Raw genomic sequence first — 19,265 nt, forward strand, 5'->3', positions numbered from 1 at the left:
TTGATTGAGGTCTCTTCAGTGGGAGCCAGACCCAGTCATATTTTCATATATGAGTTGCCAAAAGGTTTCATATACACAAATGTGTATATGAAAATAAGATGTATATGTCTTCACAACTGGGCTTTTTATGTATAGGTATATAAAAAGTGTATATTGTTCTACAATGAGTGGAAGTATGCTTTGCAGTATGGAATATTAAAGCAATTGATATGAAGTCATCAGTCACTATATATATATAAGTGGCCTAGTCAAGAAGGTACTTCATATGCAAACTTTGTTTACTTACACTTGGATAAAGGATTAAACAAGAATATAATTTCTTGGCAAGTTTAATTTAATTTGTATGTAAGTGCAAAAACTTTCTACAACTAGTCTATAATATGAATTAAAATGATTTAGTACTTTTTTTTTATTCTGGGCAGTTTTTATATTCTATACTATATATTCTTTTTATTCTATACATACTATACTAGTATGTAATCTTTTTAAAGTTTATTAGTATGTAATCTTTTTTTGAGTTGTTTGAAGAACATCATATTTATGCTCATTCATGTTTTCTCTTGAAGGTAATATTTGTCACTGTAAGGGATTTACTTGTGCAAATTGAACCAACTGTTTCCTTATGGATTTTGAGATCCAAATTCATACTGTCCGGTCATTGTCACTTCAAATAGAAGCCTACTTATGTCAAAGTATTGAATTCACCTGATAAGCCTGTTTGATTTTGATTGCTTTCATTTATTGTAGCATCTATGATGTTATAGTAGTTTTCAGTTTCAGTAGTACTATGAAAACTTATTAGTGCACATTCAAAGAGATTATGCATGGAATTATATTATGTTTGGTTTTTCTCTCTGTTTGCTCAACAGTACCACTGTGGATTGCTCCTTTGTTGATCTAATATGGTAATACAAGCTCTTCTGGTAAGATATTAGCTCTGAGTTTCTCCTTCTTTTGGTGAGATATGACATGCCCTATTTTACTGTTCATATTATTCCTTTCCACCTTATTTATTCTGCCATCTGTTTTAAGTATTCTCACATTTAAGGTTAACATGGATATTTTTTTGCCGTTTTTCCTTTGGAAATATTAGGTAAGTGTTTTTTTCTTATATACAGTAACTTTGGAGACTGTAGCATATTTCCCATCACTGGCTTTCTGCTTAAGGTACTCATACAGTTAGTATCCCATCAGTGGCTAAGTTTGTATGAGAGATTTGGTTTCCTGTCTTCATGCAGTCGAGTTGCATCTATTCTCCCCTTGTCAATGAATCTGTCCCTTGTCTTTTGAACATTTTGGCTAAGGTTGCCTATCAGGAGCTTAAACTCCTGCTACTATAGCCTGATCATCAGAGGATACAAACTTCTTAACCTCAATAAGTGGCAGGCAGATTATGAACGAGGAGGTTACTCATTCCATCAGTTCATTATTCATTCATCTGAGATATGCATTAGACAGTAAAACTTTATTATTATTTATATGGTTACTCCATAGAGTGAAAAGACTCATCGCAGAAGACCCACTCTACCTATTAACACAATACCTATAATATATCTTAAACCTATTCACTGTTGGGGTGCTCATAATTATCATCATCATCAGTTTCTTGATATGTACCCTCAAGGGATGTTCAGGTCACAATGACAGCACTACATGATTAAGTTTACATTATTATTATATATATTAATTAATTAATATTAATAATAAGTATATATGTTATTAAGTTTACAGAGATGCCCACAACCACTTCTCTCAATCCATTCAACTCATTTACCACTCTCCAAATAAAGAAACTAGTCCACACATCTTTACTAACCATACTTTTAGACAACTTCCAAGTGTGACCTCTTGTTTTCCCCTTACTCCCCATGTATTGAAAATTATCTTCTGTATTAATCTTATAAAATCCCTTTAGCAACTTATGTTTCTCTCATATCTCTTCTCCTCTGCCTGTAGCTAAACTCTGCAACCCACATGCTCTTAATTTATCCTCATAGGAAACATTCCACAGACCTCTTACCAGCTAGGTCACTTGTCTCTGAATCTTCTCCTCCACCTTCCACTCCCCAAGAAAAGCAGTTGACCAATCTGTGCACATTAGTCAACATGTGGCCTAATCATAGGGTCAAATGTGGTTATTATTCCTCTTATAAAGAGGAATAATAACCTCCCTGTCTTTAAGTTTTGATGTGTTCTTCAGCATCCAAGTAATCATCTGAGCTATTCTGCCAACTCTTGCAATATGTCCTCTGAATTTCAAATCTTTATCCACCATCATCCCCAGATACCTGGCCTCATCAATATTCTGTAAACTAATACCATCAGTATGATATGAAGTATGTAATCTTTTCATCCTGAAGTGCATTATCTTACATTTTACAACATTGAATTGATGACCATTGTTCTTTGCCCGCACTGCCAATTTATTTAATTCATCATGTAAGATATCACTTTTATCAATTATTGCCCTCCCTAGTTTTGCATTATTGGCAAACAACTGAAAATTCCCCTTCAAATCTTCCACTATATCATTAATGTACAAATTAAAGAGTAGTGGTCTTAGTATAGACACTGGGGCACTCCACCAATCACCCTCATTCTCCTTGATTTTACTCCAGCATACACCATCCTCTGATGTCTGCCTAACAGCCTCCCCCCCATTGCCACCAGCCTTATATCAATATCCATTTGTTCCAACTTATATAATAGTTTTCCAAGTGGTATTCTGTCAGATGCCTTTGCAAAGTCCAGCGGTGTCATGGTGTAGCCATTTCCTTTATCCAATTCTGCTGTCACCTTATTATAAAATGTGAATAAATTCCTGAGGCAGGATCTACCTTTTACAAAGCCATGCTGCCTCTGTAGAATATCATATTCCTATCCACCCATTCCTGAATTTTCCATCATATACAGGTCCTTATCCATCAAATCCATTCCACACATCTATAAATTGTACGCCATTCCTCCTTCACAATCTTCTCATTGACTTATTGACAGTCATGGCCCTTTTTCTCAATTTTGTCCTATCATACCAAGGCAGCAGACTCTTTACTTTCTTACTCTTCATTTTTGCTTCTTCTAAGAACTCTTTCGTTGTTTCTTGCCTGTTTTTAAACATTTTTATACATAATTTTTTACACACACTTATAAAGAATTTATTTAAAATGATGTGATTCATTCTGAGTGAAATGATAGTTGTTTTGAAAATGAAGCATAATAATATTGTCCATCATATTTTAACAATATGATCCATTAAATTCGGTTCCATATCTTGTTGAACATAATCTTATATGCAGTTAATTGTTTTTCTCTAATTATATTTTCTGAGATATGTGTTGTTATTTTTAATCTTCCTGTTTTATCATTAGCTAAGAGTCTTTCAACGAGTTTCTCATAATGTTAGGAAAGTTGTTGTTTCAACAAACATTGCTGAAGCATCCATTACCATCAGTGGGATTGTTTATGGTAAGATGCATTGCTGCTATATGCTCTCATATGTATATTAAGAATTTAGAGAAAAATTTAATTTAAAGAAGATTCTTTTTTAAGGAAACATGGAAAATCTACTTCCATATTAAACATGGAAACAGCAAGGATCTTTCCATGTTTAACAATTTAGATTACAAGACATTTTCATAATTACATTTTTACTCCTTTCCTTTTGCTTCTCCGTAAAATCCCAAGTAAAATTTTGTTAGTAAACAAAAGCTTCACTCAGTCATTTGTAAATAAACCCAAGTTATGACAATTATGTACCACGTAACACTGCAGGCAGGCCTTGATAATGAAATGTGTTACTAATTATTATTATTATTATTTATTATTATTATTATTATTATTATTTTTTTTTTTTTTTTTTTTTTACTAGCTGTTGGGGTCACTTCAGGATCAAAGCTAGCTACATAACCAGGAGAATCATAGACTCGAATGCATAAAATCAGCCAGGGCTTCTAATCTTTCTAATAAATAAATGAAAAATTTTTTTATTAGATATCTGCCTGGATAGTGAATGAATTGAATGAATCAGCAGTTTGAGATTTACCTGAACAAATCATATTTTGTGTCATCTGAAACCACAAACCATCCATCATGACATTATGAAATGTTATGATGGATGGGGCCGTGCTGTTTTTGTCAGAGAACCAAGCAAACTGTGAAAGTATGCTGGAACAAACTCAACCTTGGCCAAATTGAAGATAGGCTCAATCAGCATCAGAAGCAATATTGGAAAAGAAGAGGAACTTTGCAGAAAAATTAGGGAGGTGTTATAATTGGTGGTGTTGCTGAGATATTCAGGCAATGGTCATAAGGGAAAGGAAGGGATAGTTATAGCATTTCAACACTGAACACAAAGATAAGCTTCTTGAATGGAAGGCAATTTCAAGTTGAGGACAAATTTGAAAGTGGAGTATCAGACAGTGAGTGTTCTTTTGTGCTGATGGTTTCAAACAAGATTCAGATAGGAAAGAAGTAGAGGAATTTTTTTGAGTTGGCCAACTGATTCTTGTCTGAGATCTAAACAGCAGGGTAAGAACTCAATATCAGATTCAGAAATGTGTTGGGAAAATTTGGAGGAAATAGCAAAACTAATAATGATAAGTAATTACTGTCGTTCTGTTCAGGACAAGGACCATTCCTTACAAATACCATGTTGCAACAAAAATATGTGCATCTGCATGAATTTGCATGGAGAAAGCATACATGAAATGAAAAGTCTTGTCACATGCCATGTTGTTGATAGTAATATCCTCATATTGCTTCAACAGGAGATTTGAAATAAGAAATGATTGCCACTTAGTTTTGAGTAAGATAAGATAAGATAAGAGCTTTAAAAAATAATCAAAATTAAACAGAGGTGAACTGTAGCCTCAAATTAATAAATATTATATGAAAAAAAATTAAAGAGGTTAAAATTAAGAACAAAAACCTTGGATAACATCTGAAGAAAATGTTGATTAATTTAACTACCAAGGAGTCATGTAGTGAAGTTGTTAACAAGAATAGAAAAATGAGAACAAATATCATGGGAAGACTGGTAAGAATATGGAAGGTAATATCATAAAGATAACAAAATGTTCTGGAGGTTATTTATAACCTCCAGAACATTTTCTCTACTTCTAAGTTACACTTAGAAGTGGAGAAAAGAGTACTGTAAAATTGAATAGAGATGATAAAGGTTACATAAAAAACTGATGAATAGATATTCTAAATATCTGGAGTAATTTATTTGAATGATTATTAAATGAGATCATCAGTGCAAAACAGGATAGAAAATATTCAAGAGGAGTGCAAGTATTAGTAAGTATACTTTTTCTATCCACTGGTACTGGAGATAGGAAAAGCCATCAAAAATCTGAAATGTGTAACGACTGCTGAAATAGGTTTCTGATTTCTCGTTGTTGTGCCTCGATGTACGAGGGTTGTTTGAAAAGTTTGATAAAAGAATAAGTTAAAAAAAATTTTTTTTTTTGGAAAAAAAATCACCTTTATTTCTCAACAAGTCTCCATCGAGGTCTACACATTTGGTCCAGCGAGTTTCCAATTTTTTCATCCCATCAAAAAGTAGGATTTGTCAAATTATGCAAAATAGTCATTGACAGCCTTGATGACATCCTTATTCGAAGAAAATTTTCCCCACTGAGCCAAATTTTTAAGTTTTGGAACAAGAAGGTCACACAAGGCCAAGTCCAGAGAACATGGTGGATTTGGAATCAATTCAGGCCTCAATTCATGCAATTTTGCCATTGCGGTGGCCAATGTGTGGGGTTGATGTATTATCTTGATGAAAGAGCACTTTTTTTGTGCGCTTTTTTTTTTTTCCAGTTTTTTCTTAATTTCTTCTTTTAAATGGTCCAACAATGATGCATAATAGACTCCTGTTATTGTATTACCCTTTTCCAAATAGTCTATCATGATAATTCCTTGGAAATCCAAAAAAACAGTGGCCATCACCTTCCAAGTTGACAAAACTGTCTTCTCTCTTTTTTTTTTTTGGTGCTCTTTCACTGTTTTGACTGCTTCGATTCAAGTGTGTAGCGGTGGATCCAAGTTTCATCTACAGTCATGAATCAATGCAAAAAATCTTGCAAATTGCAATTAAAACATCATCAAACATTGTGTTAAAATGTCTTTTTGCTTGCGTTTTTGATCGACAGTCAACAATCGCAGCACCCATTGGCAGCTTTTTCATGTGCAATTTTTCATGAAGGATATTATATACACCCACTCATTTGAGATGCCTACAATCTCAGCAATCTCATGCACTTTCACTTGGCTGTCTTCCATAACTATACCATGGATTTTGTCAATCATTTCCTTCGTAGTGACCTCAGTCAGATTTATGACCATGTTTAAATTCATTTATCCAAAAATAAATAGTCTTTAATTCTGGTGCAGCGTCCCCATGAACTGCATCTAACTTGGCTTTGATCTGCATGGCCATCCACTTCTTCAAATAAAAGTTTTTTTATCACTGCACGAGACTCGTTTTTCTCCATTTTTATGAAAAAATGCGAAAATGGTCATTTTAAATGTTTGCCAAATGAGACTACGCGTGCATGTGGCTAAAATTTTGCCAGGGATCATAAACAAGATGATACATGCTGACACTAGTATGAATGAATGAATTGTTTCTGTGTATTGGAAATTTACCAAACTTTTGAAACAACCCTCCTAGATTGAGATATTACTAGATATGTATAGTATAGTCGGTTTTTTGTGTGTAGCATAAAGTTATTCTGATCTGGTTTAACCTAACCAGAAGAGCATCCAGAAAATAGGAAATTCCTTATGTCTTATAAGTCTACCATAAAGGCTGTTTAAGTAGCATGCAAATTCTCTCAGTCCTGGTCAGACAATAAAAAAATGTTGTTGATATACTGAATTGTTGTTGAAAATGTTGTTGACATAATGTATAATGCTATGCAATTGAGGTCTCATCAGTGGAAGCCAGACCCAGAAGTTATACCAAGGTTGAAGTAATACAGAAGTCATATTTCCATATGCAAGTAGCCAAAAGGTATCGCACAATATATGTTGAAAGTTTTCCACTTGGTTATAGTATAAATTAAAGATGCCAAGAAATTTTATTTTTGGTTTAATCCTTTGTATCACACCTTGGGATCACTTCTGGGTCTAGCTCCTACTGATGAGACCTCAATAAAGGTCAAAACTGGTCTGGTTACCTCATAGACATGTATAATGCATAGCATTATACATGTCTATGAGGATATGTGCTTTGCATTATGGGATACTAAGGCAAGTGATGTAAAGTCATTAGCCTCTATATACGAGTTGCCCAGTCGTGAGGTTACCAAGCACAAACTTTGTTTGCTCACACTTGGATAAAGGATTAAACCAAGAATCTAAAAAAAAAAAAAAAAAAAAAAAAAAAAAAAAAAAAAAAAAATCAGCTAACGCCTTTTTATTCCCGTATACGAGAGTAGGCGAGGCCATTTAGCCCTATCTAACTTTTGGAGACTGAGTGGGCAGTTCAATCTCCACTGGTACCCAATCAGAGACAGATGGCCCAAGGCTATCACTAATTAAGCGGTACGCAGTGAAGAGAGACGGCTCAAATGTGCCGCCATCTCGTGGTCCCTAACCCTAACACAAATATATTTAATGTCTGAAATAATGTGGGTTCTACGGTCGATTTTCTTGAGTTTACAGGACGAAAAACCTGAGTTTCCGGGAGGAAAAACCTGCTTGCCCGTGCCAGAGATCGACTAACTCGGGAACCGGTTGAAAAAAGGCTTAGAAAAATTTCCTCTAGTCGCCGACTAGACTCGAAACCAAGACTTCTTTCGTGCGGCCAAGCGCGGTGGTGTGCAAACGCCACATCCACCGAGCTACACAGGCTCAACCAAGAATCTTGACATCTTTAATCGCCACATCCACCGAGCTACACAGGCTCAACCAAGAATCTTGACATCTTTAATTTATGGTATAATTAAGTGGAAAAACTTTCAACATATATCTCTAATCCAGAGTATTTTAGTAATAAGGTGTGATATCTTTTGGCTACTTGTATATGGAAATATGACCTGCATTACTTCCACTTGGTATCACTTCTGGATCTGGCTCCCATTGATGAGACCTCGATAAAGGTCCAAGCCCATCTGGGTAATGACCCTTCCCATAATGCACAGCATTATACATGGCCATAAGGATATATGCTTTTCATTATGGGATACTTAAGGCAAGTGATTAACCTCTATATACGAGTTGCCCAGATGTGAAGTTACTTCACAACGAAACTTTGTTTGCTTACACTTGGATAAATGATAATCAAGAATATAATTTCTTGGCATCTTTAATTTATAGATCTGAAAAAGACATAATGCAGTTCAACAGTTAGAATTGAATTAGTTACAGTAAGATAGGTTGATTAAATTAGGAATGGGAACAAGAATGCATATAATCTCTATTCTTATTTATCATCTGCATAGATTACATTATGAAGGAAAGTGGGCATTAACTTCATATAAAACTGAAAACTAAATTTAATCCCTGTGGATTGGATGGGATATCAACCTGTGTATTAGAACAGCGCTTCCCAAACTGTGGGCCGCTGCCCCCTTGGGGGACCGTAGGTTTTGTTGAGGGGGGCCGTAAAATAATGAAAACAAATTTAAAATGTTTTAAGACTAAGTAGATTTTATTTTATCTTAAAAGAAGCATATTTAATTTTTATTATTATTTCTTTTTTGTTATTTTTTAATGGGAAAAAATCGCACATTAGTGCGGGTTTACAAATTTTGCTTCCTGTGTATTTCGGCACTTAATGAATATTCGTAAATATATGCTTATTCATATCAGTTTCATTTCAAAGCAGTGGTTAAATTCTAAATGAATAAGTTCCAGGGCTCTATACAAAATAATCAATTGTATTTACCTTTGAATGCTCTCCGGAGAAGCTCCAAACCTTCCCATCCCTTTCATCACTCGTTCGTAATCAGGAAACTGTTGATATTAACTTTATATACACATTCAAAACTCATTTTGTATCATCCGAGCTATTTTTTCGTTTAAAGAAGGTACCAATGTACTTATCCATACTTGAAATGCCATACTTACTCGAATATAACTTGCCCTCGCATATAACTTTGCACCCCTGATTTTGCTTTTATAAAAGAAATTAAAAAGTTTCGCATATACAGGTAACCCTCATATAACGCGGTACTTGTACAATGCGGTTTCGATATAATGCGGTCTACAAATTGTAGTAACCCTCATATAACGCGGTACTTATACAACACGTTTCGGTATATCATGGTCTACAAAGTTTAGTAACCCTTTATCTTTTCATATATTTTTCACCTTGCGACTTAAAAATCAAATTTTATCTTTGTTAAATTTGCGTCTGCCCATATCACGCATGTAGTTATAAATAGTGAATTTATACTAGCATGCATGTACGTTAATTGTTTACCATACAAAGTGTTTATGTTGAAAATTGTCTACATTTTCTGTCAGAAAAGCACATTCAAAATCATAAGTGTGTTAATCTCAAGCTAAGCACTTTATTTTCTGGTGAGTTACATAATATATAATGCTTTTTTTTTTTATGTAAAAATTTATTTTTTGTAGTAATGGCTGCTGAAACTGCAACAAAAGGAAAACCAACATTGAAAAGATAATTAATTTCTCTCGAAGAAAAAATTAAAATTTTGGATCAGTTGACAAATGGAGAATCAATAATTCAAACAATCAAACAAAATGAACATAAAATCCGAGAAAGTTACTGGGTCAGCAGTAAGTGCAAAGCTGCTCGTGTACGCGATATTCTAATGAAAAAAAATGAAGAAATCTCTAATGATTTGGATAGAAGATTGCACTCAAAAGAAAATTCCTTTGGAGGGAAATCTTATTAAACAAAAAGCTCTCAAAGTTTATAAACATTTAAAAGAACTTGATCAAGATTCTTCAAAAGAAAGCTCTCAGCATGGATTTTGTGCCAGTAAGGTTGATTCGAAAACTTTAAAATGCGGTTTTCTTTGCATAATCTTAAAATCTAGAGAGCATCAGCAGATGCAGAGCTGCCAGAAATACCCAAGAGAACTTTTAAAAATCATTGAACAAAATGGTTATAGCGTAGACTAGGTGTTCAATGCGGATGAATCTGGGTTATGTTGGGGGGGAAAAAATGACAAAATGCACCTATATTTTGAAAAATGAAAGATCAGCTCCTGGATTCAAAGTTTCCAAAGATAGAATTACTTTACTGTTTTGTAGTAATGCAGTGATTACATGACAAAACCAGTGTTTATTAACCAATCCTCAAATCCTCGTGCTATGAAAGGGCTCGACAAGTTCACCCTACCTGTATATTGGGGTGGGGGCAACAAAAAGGCATGGGTTACAGCTAGCATGTTTAAAAATTGGATTTCCAAGTGTTTTGTACCCGATGTAGAAAGTTATATCGGGTACAAACTTCTTGACTTCTTGATAACTTAACCAACCGAAGTATGCGATGAGAATTATACAAATAATGTCCAAGATTATACAAATAATGTTTGATGACATCATGTTTGATGACGTCATCAAACATGATGACATCATCTGGACACTCGTAAATAAAGAACATCTACGAAACGTTATTTTTGCACAGTGATGACGATTAAAATATGCACTTTATTTTATTTTACTAAAACATTTATGCGTTATGTGCAATGAAGTTTACGTACAATTTGTAATTTTTATAATTTTATACTATATATTTGTATATGTATTTGTTTCATAGTTTATATGTTTTCTTAACTTACATGGATTACCTGAATTAAATAAAAATATATTTTTTGTTGGATATGTCATTGTTTAATTTAAAAAAAAAACGATTTTGGAACATAACCCTACTTTTCTATGTGATATGAGTCTTGCATAATGCGATTTATATAATGCGGCATTTCTATGGAACCTAACATCCGCGACATACGAGGGTTACCTGTACCTCACACATGAAAAAAGCTTAAATAAGTTCATGTCGGGCAATGGTAACTCACTTGCAGCAGTAAACAACACATTCTCCCCAACAGCCACTATACTGCAGAGGCAAGAAAAACAAATATTTTTATTATGTCAGTGAATAAGGTATGAGCAGCCTGTGTAATATATTTCTCAACAAATAGTGCAATTAGAGACAACTGGGATAAAAACGACATTAATTAATGAATCACATGTCCCCTCATACAGAAACTATGCTGTATAGACTCAAGCAAAACCATACGTTGTACCAGCAAACACAGTATCTATATATAGGAATGTTATGGCAGTTTCACATATGGAATTTGGTTGAAGAGGGTTAGCATTTCAACTCAATTGTCGGCTATGCTTTTATCTTTCGGTAGCACGATCTTTTGTTAATACTGCAGCAATGATATGCATGTCTTAATAACCTATCTTTGCTGTCTGTTTCCTATTAGGCTTAATTACCGTAAAGGGAGAAAAATCACAAAAGAGAAAAATGTTCCAGGTTCAGGATTCCCTTATTCAAGTAATAATTTACTAATTTCATGTTGTTAGTCTGTGGTGCTATTATTTGATCTATTCTATGTTAAAAATTTAACCTTGAGATGGATTAGTGACTGATAAAGAAAAATATCCAGAAAACAATCAGCAGAAGCAGAAACAGACTCACAAACGACAGTATCTCATATTTTACCAGAACAGTCTGCATCGTCTTTAGCACCAGACGGTAAGAAGCAAAAAATGTTGCATGAAAAAATTCGAAAATACGATCCTTCTTATTTGAAATATGGGTTTGTACCATCATATAATGATACGAACAAACCTATGTGTGTGTAATCTGCTGAAAACAGTTATCAAATGATTGCATGCGACCTGGAAAACTTTGTTGCCATTTAGATATGTTCATGGGGAATGTAAGAGTAAGACAATTGAGTTTTTTCAAAGAAAGGCTGAAGAATTAAAACGACAAACTAAATGTTTTTCAAAGCATACTAAACTGAATGACAAATTAGTAAAAATATCTTTCAAAATTGCTTTGTTAATTGCAAAAACAAAGAAACCTCATACAATTGGTGAAGACCTTGTCTTACCAGCAGCAATAAAAATTTGCGAAACTATCAATGGTTCAGAAATATCAGAACCTTTAAAAAAAATTCCTGTATCTAATAACACAGATAAAAGAAGAATAGATTGCATTGCCGATAATATCATGTCTACATTAATTTCACGAATCAAACAAAACTAATGCATTTGCCATTCAGCTTGATGAATCTGCGGATAATATAAACTACACTGATTTAACAGTTTTTGTTAGATACCTCTATAATTTTCAAATTCATGAAGATCTACTGTTTTGCAGAAATCTTTCCAGTGCAACCAAAGGAAAAGATATATTTGAAAAAATGAATAATTTTTTCAAAGAATATGAACTTCATTGGCAAAAGTGCATTGGGATTTACACTGATGGTGCCCCAGCCATGACGGGGAGAATTTCAGGTTTTGTAGTAGAAGTAAAAAAAGTTTATTCGAATGCAAGACATGTTCACTGTCTTTTCCATAGAGAAAATTTAGTATTTTGACAAATGAAAGTATCGCTGAGTAAAATGTTATCAGAAGTTTCTTCTATAGTTAATTATATAAAAAGTAATGCTACTAATACAAAACTGTTTCGTATTTTATGCCAAGAGATGGATTCCAATTACGACACTCTTTTATATCACACAGAAGTAAGGTGGTTGTCCCACGGAAAAGTTCTAAAACGAGTTTTAATATTGATTATATGAACTACGAATTTTTCTTCTTGATAAGAATCCCATATTAGCATCTCATTTTTGTGATTAAAATTGATTGTGTTTCATTTCTTATCTGTCGGATTTTTTCAAAAAAGTTAATGAATTGAATCTTTCTCTGCAAGGAAAAAGCACTAATATATTAACACTAAACATTAAATTGCAAGCATTTCAAAGTAAACATTCTGCATGGTTAAACGTTTAGGGATAATAAAACAGAAATGTTTACTTCTCTTCATGAATATGTTAAAGAAAATAATATTTTACTATCAACAGAAAATAAAGGGATAATAATTAACCACCTCACAAATTCTATGTTTTTTTTCTGAAAAATATTTTCCTAATTTGAATGAAGATAAAGAATATGATTGGATAAGAACACCATTTGCTTCTTCTCTACAATTTAGCAATCTTCCATGGTCATCCCAAGAAGAACTAATTGATATGAGAATAGATTCAACCCTCGAATCAAAATTTGTTAACAGTGATTTATCCGAATTTTGGATTCGACGACAAAAAGAATATCCTTCATTAGCAAACGCAGCCTTAAATATGCTAATTCCATTCGCATCTACATACCTTTGTGAAACAGCATTTTCATCATTATTGGTGATTAAAAATAAACACAGGTCCTGCTTATCAATGGAAGAATTGGAAAGCAATCTGAGAATTGCAGTTTCAAATATTTCACCTGATATTGACTTTTTTGTGTAGCAGTATTGAAACACATCCATCACATTAAATTGTTATTAAACTTCTTTTATGTTTTAATTCTTTTTTTTGTTACTAATCGTTTTATGTTTCATGTGCTTGTACTGCAAATGTACAATAACAATATATCTATCTATATAAAAATATAAGATAATATGCCATGTCAAATGTGTATGTAAGATGATAAAAAATTAGATGTTTGCAATATTAGCAGTGTATGTTTTGCATTGAATATAAATACAATAAATATTATAATAACATACATCTATTACGATATTTTTTTGAGGGGGGGGGCTGTGAAATATTTTCATTTTTCCAAAGGGGGGGACTTTGCAGATGTATTTGGCAAGATAATATATGGAAATCTATCATGTAAGTTAGCACAAGTAAGAATGGATATGAATTGGTGACCTAGATAGGAGAGAGTGATGATCTAGACAGAGATAAGTATTATATGGTAGAACAGAATAATAAAATCCAAGACTGCAGGTAACTAGTGAAGTTGATTGCCACAGAGCAGTGTATTAGGACCACTGCTGAAATTTATTTATCAATGATAGGGAATGATTTAAGCAGGAACATCCAACTGTTTGCTGATGATTTGAAACAAGGTGTGTGTGTGGGGGGGGATAGTTAATAAAGGTGATGTAGAAATCCAGTAGGATGATTTAAATAAAGATTGGTAGTTTGGGCTAAGGATAATGGTTGTCATTTGAACGTGGCTTAATATCTTATGCACTTTGGGATGTAAAGATTACAAGTTCTGCCTTACATAAGAATCATCATACAGAAATTCCTAGGGATTTAAGGGTAATGATGGACAGGGAGTTGAAGTCGAGAGGTCCTGGAAAAGTACGCCCTCTCGACTTCATAAGATATTAAGGCACATTCAAATGACAACCATTATCCTTAGCCCAAACTACCAATCTTTATTTAAATGGCAAGAATAACTCAAAGAATTACTTGGATGATGAATGCATTAACAAGTATTGATAGCGAGGTTGTGTGTGTGTGTGTGTGTGTGTGTGTGTGTGTGTGAATGCTTTGTTACTAAATGAGGTTAAGGAGAAGTATAATAGGTATTGTGTGAATAATGGTTAATACGAGGGTGTCCTGAAAATTTCTTGGCCTAACAATGAAAAACGAATTTATAATTTCAAAATTATTTTTATTTTTCAACATAATCTCCCTTAAGACTAATACATTTATTCCAGCGATGCTCCAGCACCATTATCTCGTCCCTGTAGTCAGTGGCAGACTGGCCAAGGTGTCAGCTAGCCCGATGGCAAGTGTGTCATCTTCATCATTAGCCAATATGTTAAAAATGTTAATGCCCTTTTAGTAGCTTGAAAATATAATAGAAGGTCCAATATTATTACTGTATGCAGCTAAACTTTATTTATATTATTATTTTAATAAAAAATTTTTAATAAAATCATTTTTCAAGGATACTTTTTATTTAAGAATATAATAAATAGCTCTGAAATACAGCCTCACATAACTCACAGAAAAAATAATTCTGATTTGAGTTATGTGAGGGCGATTCATGCGTTATATAGGCTCGGATCTTTAATATTGTGACTGCGCAATGAAGTTTAGCTGGGAATCCCAGCCGGGATCATGACATGCAGCCGGAGTCAACTTTGTATTGAGCTATTGCATATATTGCAAAGACAGCAAATATTTTTCATTGCGTCGGCTTCAGTTTGAGTGTGCTTCATCAGTTCTTCACCTCGTACTTGCTGTGTTTTAAGCTTTGCTGGGTCCTGCTTGGACCCAGCAAAGTTTAAAACTATTGCAGAGAAGGGCCTTGAAGATGAAGTATTGGAAGGTATTATTAAGCTGTTTCCACTAATCAGCAAAGATCAAGTAATATTGGAATTGTTTTATTTTGCTTCGAACTTTGATCTATTAAAGCTATATTATGTATTAAAGCTTAATGATAGTGAGAATATGGATTCCAGTTGCAACAAGTATAAAATTTGTAGCACTTGCTGATTGTGTGTACTAAAAATTCTGACATCCAACAGACTTCATGACAAGTTATGTGATAACCGTTATGAACTTTATAAAGTCATTTGCACATTGTCAGTTACTCAAGTCCAATGTGAGAAAACATTTTCAAAGCTAAAGATCATAAAGACAGGGCTAAGAAATTCACTTTCTGTGGAGAACTTGGAATCATACATGCTGGTATCCATTTAAAAGGAATTGTTAGATGAATTGGATGCAGAGGCAATTATTGACAGATTTGTACAATCATCTAGTGAATTCAAACGATTGCTGTTAATATAGTGGATTGCATGAAATATGCTTTTGAACTACCTGTTAATGTGTAAAATGTTCAGTACAAGCAAACTATTTAAAAATATCCACTATTTATTTATAATTAAATAAATTTGAATTTTGAATTAAAAAAAAAATTCAAAATTCAATTATAACGATCGTTATAATTGATAATGATTATAATATGTACAATATATGTACACTGTAATTACTAAAAAATATACATTTATTTCACAAACATTTTAATTGTACCTTTTTTTCCACTTATGCATTTTTTGAAAATTTTATTTATTTCTTATAAAAATTAAATGATAGCCTTATAGGTTGTGAATGGGTCCCCTTTGTCTCCTGGCAACCAATATTTTTAGACCCAGTTCGGCTCTGCCTGTAGTGGTTCTCAGTAACATCTGCAAAATACCCCTCTACAGCTGCAATCACCTCTTGATTCGAAGAAAAACGCTGACCAGCAAGGAAGAGTTTTAATTTTGGGAAGAGATAGAAGTCAGAGGGAGCCAAATCTGAGGAATAGGGTGAATGTTCCAACAGTTCATAGTGCAGATCCCTTAATTTTCCCATTGCCAAAACACCTTTGTGGGCAGGTGCATTGTCCTGATGAAAGATGATTTTTTTCCTTCTGCAAACTGGGAGTTTTCTCACGAATATTTTCATCTAGTTTGATTAAAAGATCAAAATAATATTCCCCGATTATTGTTTTACCCTTTTCAAGATAATTAATAAACAAAATGCCCTTAGCATCCCAAAACATCAATGCCATGACCTTTCCTGCTGATGGAACCGACTTTGTCTTCTTTGGCACTGAACAACCGGCTTCTGTCCGCTGTTTTGACTGTTGTTTAGATTCTAGTGTGTAACAGTGAATCCAAGTCTCATCCATAGTAAAAAGTCGATGCACAAAATCAGTTTTTTCTTGTTAAAACGCTCCAAGCACTGTTCAGAGATTTTTATGCAAGTGCGTTTTTGATCTCTGTGAGCAAGCGTGGCACCCATCTTGCGCAAAGCTTTTCATATGCAATTCTTCATGCAAAATATATCCTGCATGTTCTTTTGAAATGCCTATAGTCTCAGCAATTTCATGCACTTTAACTCGTTGGTCATCCGATACCATATTGTGCACTTGATCAATGATTTCTGGTGTGTTACACTTTTTGGATATCCTTCACATGGATCATCTTCAAACATGGTTGGTGCGACCATGTTTAAACTCAGCAGTGCATTTCTTAATTGTTGAAAATGAAGGAGAAGAGTGTCCAAAAACTTTTATGAACTTCAAATGAATTTCTTTTGGTGTTAAACCTTCTTTTACAAAGAATTTATAACTGCATGATACTCAATTTTATCCATTTGAAGGGATACTGACAAAACGTTTCCTTCAAACAGCTGTATAAAACAAACTACTTGATAGAATGACTTGCAATTTCACGTGGATGCTTATGACAGATGTACCAACTTAGAAAAAAAAATCTTGCCATAGTGTTGCCATCTATGGTTGAGGCCGAGAACTTTTCAGACAACCCTTGTATGTACTTCCTATGAGGAGACCTCAGGATCCATAAGTGCTGTGACAAATTTTGACATGAAAATTAGCACTAAAAAGGCAATCATCATCTATTTCCTGATACATACCCTTCAGGGGTGTACAGGCAACTATGACAGCACTATATGAATTTTACATTATTATTAATCTCCTATCAACAATTTTCCTATAAATTGGTCTATTACTTGTCAATACTCCAATATTGTTTTGTCTAACATTTCATTCTTCTAAAGCATTTCTGATTGAGTCAATCCACCTAGGTGTTCCACTACTTCTCTTTCTTGCTATCTTGGCATCACTTATTTTGCTAACCTTTCTTCTTCCATTATTAAGAGTCCAATATCACCTTAGATTACTATGCTCAGATATGATTTTGTCATTGCTGCTATCTGTTCACTCTTCTAATTTTTCTCAGCACTCTTATATCTGTGGTCTTCAGTCTTTGATGAATTGCTTTATTTCTAACCCAATCTCAGGTCTATAACTTAAAGCTGGTTTGAAGAATGTCTTGTATACTGCTAGTTTTGGCTAATTTGTCTCTTATTCCATATAAATTTATTCAGCTGGCTTCCCACAATACCAGTTTTGCTTATTCTGTTGTCTATTTCCAAATTTAATTTGGCATCTTCAATAAAAAGTGAGCCTAAAATATTTTACTTGTTCTCATATTCAGAATGTAGTGAAAGTTTTCTGTGTTCTTGCCCATTTTCATAGTTTTGGTCTTTTTATTATGATTTTTATACCAAATTTGTTATAGCTGTTATTCAATTTAGAGAATCCTGGAGACTTACACTAGATGTGTTTAGGAGTACAACATCATTCTGCATAAGGCAAAGAGCTAAGTTTGACATATTCAATTATAATATCAGGCCTAATGCCACTTTCTTTCATAATGTAATCCATACAGATAATGAATAAGAGTGGAAATAATGTGCATCCTTGTCCTACCCCTGATTTTATATCAAACCATCTTGCTGTATTTTATTTTATTTTTTTTCAATTCTAACTGCTGACTTACAACTTAAATATTGATTTTGTGTTGCCCTCTATAATGTTCCATTTATTCCATGTAACTGAAATGTTTTGAAAAGCTTTTTCCTGGGCACCTTGTCATATCCCTTTTCCAGATCTACAAAACTTAAGCACAAAATCATTATCATATTCCCATGATTTCTCATCTATTTGTCATAAAGTGAAAATTTGATCTTGACAACTTCTATTTGGCCTGAATGCAGCTTGTTTTTCTCCAAGTTTCTCTTCCACAATTTTTCTCAGTTTCTTTTCAAGAATACTTACATAAATCTTACATGGAGTGCTTAGTAGAGAAATTCTGTAATTCTCACATTCAGTACTATTCCTTTTTTTTTATATATATAGATCGAAATTATTAGAGCTCTATTCCAGTCATCTGGAATTTGACCTTCTGACCAAGGCCTTCTGGATTATGCAGTGTAGCTACTGCAAAACTTTTATATCTCCATATTTGAGTATTTCTGGTCGAATATCATCTACTCCAGCTGCCTTTTCACATTTCAAATTTTTGATGGCTTTTTCTACTTCAAGTATTAATACGTACTCCAGTTTGCATCTCATAAAAAACTAGCATCCCTTATCTGCTCCAAAGCCCAGCCACATTTCCTAGACTTACCAGGTGTCTCTCAGATTTCTTGAAGTTACAAATTGTCTTGTAATGGCCAAGCAGGGAAGACAGCCAATGCCAGAATTTCTGAACACATGAATACATCCAGTTCCACCATTACAGTCACTCTGAACTTACTATGCTTTGTCCACCTTTGAACACCTACTACACCTACACCTATCCTTTGAACACTTACTACACCTACACACCTATCCTTTGAACACCTACTACACCTACACCTATCCTTTGAACACCTATCACAGTATACAATGGAAGAAGGCCACTCTATTGCACTGCAGCAAATACAAACATGAGT

General features: G+C 33.7%; 1 protein-coding gene across 3 annotated transcripts in view; it reads left to right on the plus strand.

The window, feature by feature from the left end:
• The window catches only part of LOC150096612 (putative ATP-dependent RNA helicase DHX35), a 437,463-nt gene that overhangs the window by 138,276 nt on the left and 279,922 nt on the right, over nt 1-19,265 (plus strand). For all 3 annotated transcript variants that reach the window (XM_090408561.1, XM_090408562.1, XM_090408564.1), the window contains exon 9: nt 3,369-3,465. In XM_090408561.1, the coding sequence (XP_090264687.1) occupies nt 3,369-3,465 (97 nt within the window). The remainder of the gene's footprint in view (nt 1-3,368; nt 3,466-19,265) is intronic.

This window comes from Typopeltis vanoorti, chromosome 18 (genome assembly GCF_054136105.1).
Source record: "Typopeltis vanoorti isolate ZY-2024b chromosome 18, IOZ_Tvanoo_1.0, whole genome shotgun sequence".
Lineage (NCBI taxonomy): Eukaryota > Metazoa > Arthropoda > Arachnida > Uropygi > Thelyphonidae > Typopeltis > Typopeltis vanoorti.